Source organism: Nannobrachium achirus (genome assembly GCF_963921795.1).
Source record: "Nannobrachium achirus genome assembly, chromosome: 12".
Lineage (NCBI taxonomy): Eukaryota > Metazoa > Chordata > Actinopteri > Myctophiformes > Myctophidae > Nannobrachium > Nannobrachium achirus.
Genome location: NC_137832.1, coordinates 17,866,713 through 17,872,712, shown reverse-complemented (window position 1 = coordinate 17,872,712; position 6,000 = coordinate 17,866,713). Strand labels below are relative to the sequence as shown.

At 42.1% G+C, this 6,000-nt stretch overlaps 1 protein-coding gene across 1 annotated transcript; it reads right to left on the bottom strand.

Annotated features, from left to right (window-relative positions):
* Positions 1 to 1,249: 1,249 nt before the first annotated feature.
* On the bottom strand, positions 1,250 to 2,203 carry LOC308296209 (eukaryotic translation initiation factor 2 subunit 2-like; the record flags this gene model as incomplete). The annotated part of the gene is made up of 1 exon (XM_080739380.1): positions 1,250 to 2,203. One exon carries the CDS (start codon positions 2,201 to 2,203, stop codon positions 1,250 to 1,252), a length of 954 nt encoding a protein of 317 aa, XP_080595506.1.
* Positions 2,204 to 6,000: the final 3,797 nt, after the last annotated feature.

The following is a 6,000-nucleotide window of genomic DNA, read 5'->3' as shown; positions in this document are numbered from 1 at the left end:
TTGTCTAGTGATGTCATATGTCGTATATCTGTAGCCTTTTTCCTCAGCATTTTGCCATAGCAAAACGTGTGTGTGTAGCATAGCCTGTACATCCTAGACTCAAATCCTAGTCTGAAGACGTTACGCAAGCACGACCACCGCTCACTTCACATTGGGTGTGATTCTTTTCTTTCTTCTTTGGAGGGAGCAATTTTTAGTTTTTTGTTGTTTTGTTGTTTCAAATTATTATTGTGGTTGCATATAGGTTGTTCTGTTCTGAGTTTATGGAGTGACTTTTAGCCAACGAGGAAACAGCATTCTCGTGACGTCACCTTTATGCAGCTTCCTCATTGTCTGAAAGCGTTTTTGCTGCTTCCCCATTGGCTAAAAGTTACCCTAAACTAGAACTGCACTCTGTCGAGGTGCCAACTTGCGTCTGTGCACAGCAGAGCGGGCCTTGAGGTGAGCTCACCACTGGCATTACCACTTGCGATGCCAGTGACATCACCACTGGCATCACCAGGAATGCTGGTCCCTCATCGGCTGTTAATGATAACGTTGCCAGACATGCTGGTCCCTGATTGGGCTACGGGCTTAAACACACACAGACACCGACATACATACGTAGCCGAACGCAGCAATTGCGCGCTCTGCTGGCACAAGTAATGAGTTAGATGTGTTTTGAACAAGTCAAAACACATCTAACTGGTTTGATGTGGTGCTTGTACAACAGAGATAGGGGGCAATGAAGGAATCAAGTAATGTTCATTCAGGATTCCCAGGAGTGAGAGTCAAAATCACACCCAATGTGAAGTGAGCGGTGGTCGTGCTTGCATAACGTCTTCAGACTAGGATTTGAGTCTAGGATGTACAGGCTATGCTACACACACACATTTTGCTATGGCAAAACGCTGAGGAAAAAGGCTACAGACACACGCACAGCCACTCTATGGATCGGTTTACCACTGGTCAAAAAAAAGAGCAAAAAAAAAAAAAAAAGTGAATTGTACATAAAACACATCTGTTGGCCCTGACTATGAATAAATACCCTAACCGATTCATACATTCTACAAAACATTCAACCTTCGCCTCTCTCAAACACTCCTTTGCATGGTTGGGCTGAATTATAGCCCATCAACAGCCAAACCTCCACCTGTCCAATACAGAATGTCCAGTTATAAATCACAAGGGGGCGTCCAGCCACCCCGCCCCAAGTCATCCTCCTCAAGCAGAGAGAGAGAGAGGGGGGAGCCAGAGAGTAGGTGACCTCTTAGTTGGATTTGTCCCTGAGCTGTGACCTCTTGCCCGTGACAGCCTGGAATCCGGTCTTGATGCTAGCGACCGAGCAGCGCGAGTGGCAGGTCTCACATTGTAGGAAGTAGAGACGAGTGTCCCTTTGGAGGATGGTGTCTGGAGAGCGGCAAGTGTGACACGTCACATATTCCTTGATGTACCTTATCAACACATTTTCGATCTGTTTCTGCTGAAATTTGCCTTTAATCACAAGCTGGTTATTTCCATCTATGGACCCACTTGTACCCAACTCGGCCAAGAGGAAAGCCAGGAGATGCTTTGGCTGACGATGCAACGTTTTGCAGATGTCTATGAAGTTCACGAAGGCCGTTTTCTTGGTACCCACCCGCACCACCTGCGGAGGCTTCATGGTAAACTTCCTCTTCTCCCCAGCCACCATGTCTGGGTTCTTCTCCTTCATGGTGTTGAAGACTCTGCTAAGCAGCTCGTCGTATGAGTAGTCTCTCTCAGAACCAGCCCAGGCCGGTCCTGTTTCCCCCTCGTCATCCATCTCCAGCAACTCCCCCTCCTCAAAGTCTACTTTCTTTGGCTTCTTCTTCTTGGCTCGAAGCATGAGATCAAGGTTGTCCTCCTCCATAACCGAGTCCGTCTGTGTCTGCTCGACTACAACCTTCAGCTCCAGAATTCCCTCCTCACCTTCATTAATATCAAACACTTTCTTGGGTTTCTTCTTTTTCTTCTTCTGGTTGAAGAAGTTCAGGTCATCCAGATCGTCGGATTGTTCTTTCTTCTTTCCTTCATCCTCGTCCAGACCCAGCTCCTTGTCTTCTCCCTCTGGTTCCACCTCCTTCGCCTCCATCTCCTCGGACTCCTCTTCTCCCATCATCTCTCCTCGTTCCTCATCCAGCATGAAGGGCTTCTTCTTTTTCTTGGTCATGATGGGGTCGAACATCATCTCGTCTCCTGACATGTTTGCGGTCTGAAAATAACCTGGAATCTGTTTGTATCCTTCAAACAATCTCACTCACTGCGCAGACAAAATGTCTTTGTTTTGCTACAATCCTGTATTAAAATATGTGATTAAAATGGACGAACCTCTGATGTCACAGCACGCTAATGTCACCACGACTCAGCCATAACCATATAAGGAGTAAAAGGGACATGGACTGACAGATACAGAGATCTCCACATAATGGCATATCACCATGCCCATATACATTAGGGATCTCCATATATGGATATGGGCGTAAAAGGGACAAGGAGCAAGGACTGATAGATACAGAGATCTCCATATATGGGCATAAACAGGACACTACCTGAAAGCAATACTGCACTTTATACACAACTCACCGTAAATTAGCATCTCTGCTAAATCCGTCACATTTACGGTGCATTGTTATGTAATGTTCATTAATATGCAGTGTCCCGTCTAAATAAACAAATAAAGTAAAAACAGTATTACATAATGGCTGCCTTACAAGAATTCACTTCATCTTGAGTCTGACATCAACACATTTCAATTACTTTAGAGTGCAGTCTCAGACCTTCTCTGTGAGCTTAGTAGGAGACTATACTATGGGTGTGTGTGGCTGTGTGCACAGACGCCACAATTAGTGTGCATGCACACACACACACTTGTGTGTAGTTTGGGTGTGTCTTTTGACAACAATGGTCATTGATTGCCTGTTCATGTGTAACACCACGTGAATAGCCACTATTTAATGGCTCTGTATGTTTGTTGCTCCAGTTCTTGCCCTGAAGAAGACCATGTAGGTCGAAACATGTTGGTTTTAAATAAATAAACTTTGTTTTAACTTTAAGTTCCTCTCCTCCTGACTCTGAGTGCTCGGATCCCCTCGTCCTTTTTTAACAGTGTTTTCCCACTGATCTTGGCAGCACCACTTACTTTTTAAGACGTTTTTTTTTATCTTCATTGAGCACCCGGTTGTTCTCTGTTTTTACTTTAATGATTTGGCTGGTTACTTGAACAACACACCACTATTATATACAGTATATGTAGGTGGGATGGATTTTTACTTTTCCAAAATAATAATATTTGAAATAATGTCTATATGCTATTTGTCTTGTGTCAATTCCTTCTCCCAGATATGCTCCCTACTGTTTGGGGCCTTGGCAGAGGAGCAGCAGAGCCCTGATGGTGGTTGCTCTGTTCTGGCATGTTCCAGTGACACTGAGGAAGATATGGAGGAGGAAAACTGACAAGACATTCACCCTAACCATAGAGCCAACTAAACACTGCTAATCGTTCATTTCATTTGCCATAATTCAGCATCAGAAAGTTCCTTGACTGTTACGTAAAGATAGCTGTCACAGCTATACCTCTTGTTTTTTTATTTATGTTTATGTATAAATATATACAAATACAGTATGTATACAGTGTGTATGTGTACACAGAAACAGAATCTAATTGCTTGTAATGCATTCGATGGTTTTCAATGTTGATTCCTGCAGCTTTTCCTTGAATTGTAATCTGATGCAACAAAATGAGGAAAATAAATACGAAAAGGAACAACAAGGATACGAGTCATGTAAACACTAAATCAGAAGTAGAATAACTCAAGCTGTAGAACACTTTGAGATACCACACCTCTCTGTTGATAGGAACTTGGAGCATGCCTGAGATCTGAGGAATGTGTAACTAAACATACAAATGGTACAGTGTTGTTCAGCATTACACTATCACTCCCTGCCTTGCATAACAGCACACGAGAGAGAGAAAGAGAGTTCACTGGTAAACTCGGGCTCTGAGATTCACAGCATACAACTTAATTTAGGCCTAGAATTATTGAATGCTTTAACCAGTGAAAAATAGCAGATATACAAGCTCACAGCGCAGCACCGAGTGCCGCGCTGCGAGCTTGTAGATCTGCTATTTTTGAAAAAGTCGTGAAAATGTGTGCAAATCTTGGAATATATCTATTTTCAAAGCGAACGTTTGTAACTCAAATTTTGCTTTAGGGTGGTCCCTGGAACTAGATATTTTGAGATGGGGGTCCGTGGCCAAATACATATCATTTTGGGGGTCCTTCACATGAAAAGGTTTGAGAACCACTGACATAGTAGTCTCTCCAGAACAGACTAACCGAGCTCCAGTTAAGTGAAAAGGACCTTTTCTTTGACGATGGCTGGCCAGATTGCTGACATAGAAACGTAGGTTTTTCAAAAAATCTTAGAAGGATTCAAAAGACACTTATAGAATCGGGTCAGAATCCAGATTTTCATGATTTTTCAAAAATAGCAGATATACAAGCTCACAGCGCGGCACCTCAATAGTTCAAATCCAAACCAGAAGTAAAATTCCTCAATGTGGCTAGTGTGGACATTTTGTCTCGGTGAAATAAAATACACAAAGGTAATAAATACTATACTCTTTATTTAAATATTTTACAGATTTGAGAACTTTTTCTTTTCTTTACAGAACCTGCATCTGAATGCTTGAACTATTCACCCAAAATATACAGACACACATGCAGCTCTGGCTGTAACAAAGTTTGTTTTTGGGAGGATGCAATATGTAGGGACTGGGTGCAATCCTAAGAACGGGTAAGGGCCATCTGACAGGGAGAGGTTTGCTTTTGTTACAATACTATTAAGGCTGCTTAGATTCTCCTTTATTTATTCAGTGCCATACGCCTTTCATATCTGCAATGCCATGCCCTGTTCATTTACCTCTGTGAAAACCAGGGATAAAGCTCCATGCACAGAAAGCTTACAGTAATTTGTCATGTTTGAAAAATATCATATTGTAGGTAGATGGTGCAGATTGTAGGTGTTCTGTCGTGCAAACTTCATCACTGAATAAGGTAAACTTCCCACATGGATTTCAGAGCATGGGTTTCATTACTAAGCCTAAACTTGAGAAAGTATATGACAAAAACTTGTATTAAGACATCAAGGCATGATGGGGAAGCTTTGAATCTCAAAGCTGTTCAACAGATTCAAGCTTTGCACTTAGTTATCTACAGGGTTCCCACACATCTTTACCAATTAATTTCCAAAACTTTTCCAGAATATTTAACCCGATTTCCAGGACTATATAATAATAATTCAGCTCAATAACGAGTCGCTTACTCCTATACGAAATGCCCAACGACAGGTAGTGTATGCCAGTGGTTCTCAACCTTTTCAGGCCGTGACCCCCGAAATAATCATGTTTCAACTGGGGACCCGGCACTAAGATTTGAGGAATTTTGTATAACACGGTTCTATTGCGAAAATAGCAGATCTACATGCTCACAACGCCTTCTGCCTCTAATATTTGATAATTTGGCCAATGTTTCATTTGTCATTTCAGAGGTATTAACAAAATCAATAACCAAAGACAATGCATAGTTATTTTTTCCAGGACCTTCCTGGACCCTAGATAAATTCCAAAACTTTTCCAGTACTGGAAAAATATTTTTCTAATTTCAAAATATTTCCAGGACTTTCATGACCGTGGGAACCCTGTATCTAGAACGGTGATCAAACCTTTTAATTTCAAGGACCACCATAACTCTGATAGAGAACACATGGAACCAAATGGACCCGTAAAGGTTCATTTGGTTCCATGTGTACACTCTCAGAGTCACAAACCTATAAGGGTCCATTTGGAACCCCCTCATGTAACCCTGGGCCTCACTTTGAGAATCACTAATCTCGAACACTGTGAGGGGCAGGGTAAGGAATAAGTACACACATGTTCGCCTGATACAAGGCACATCAGCTCAGATATTGGATGAAATATAGCAAACAAATTTTGACTTG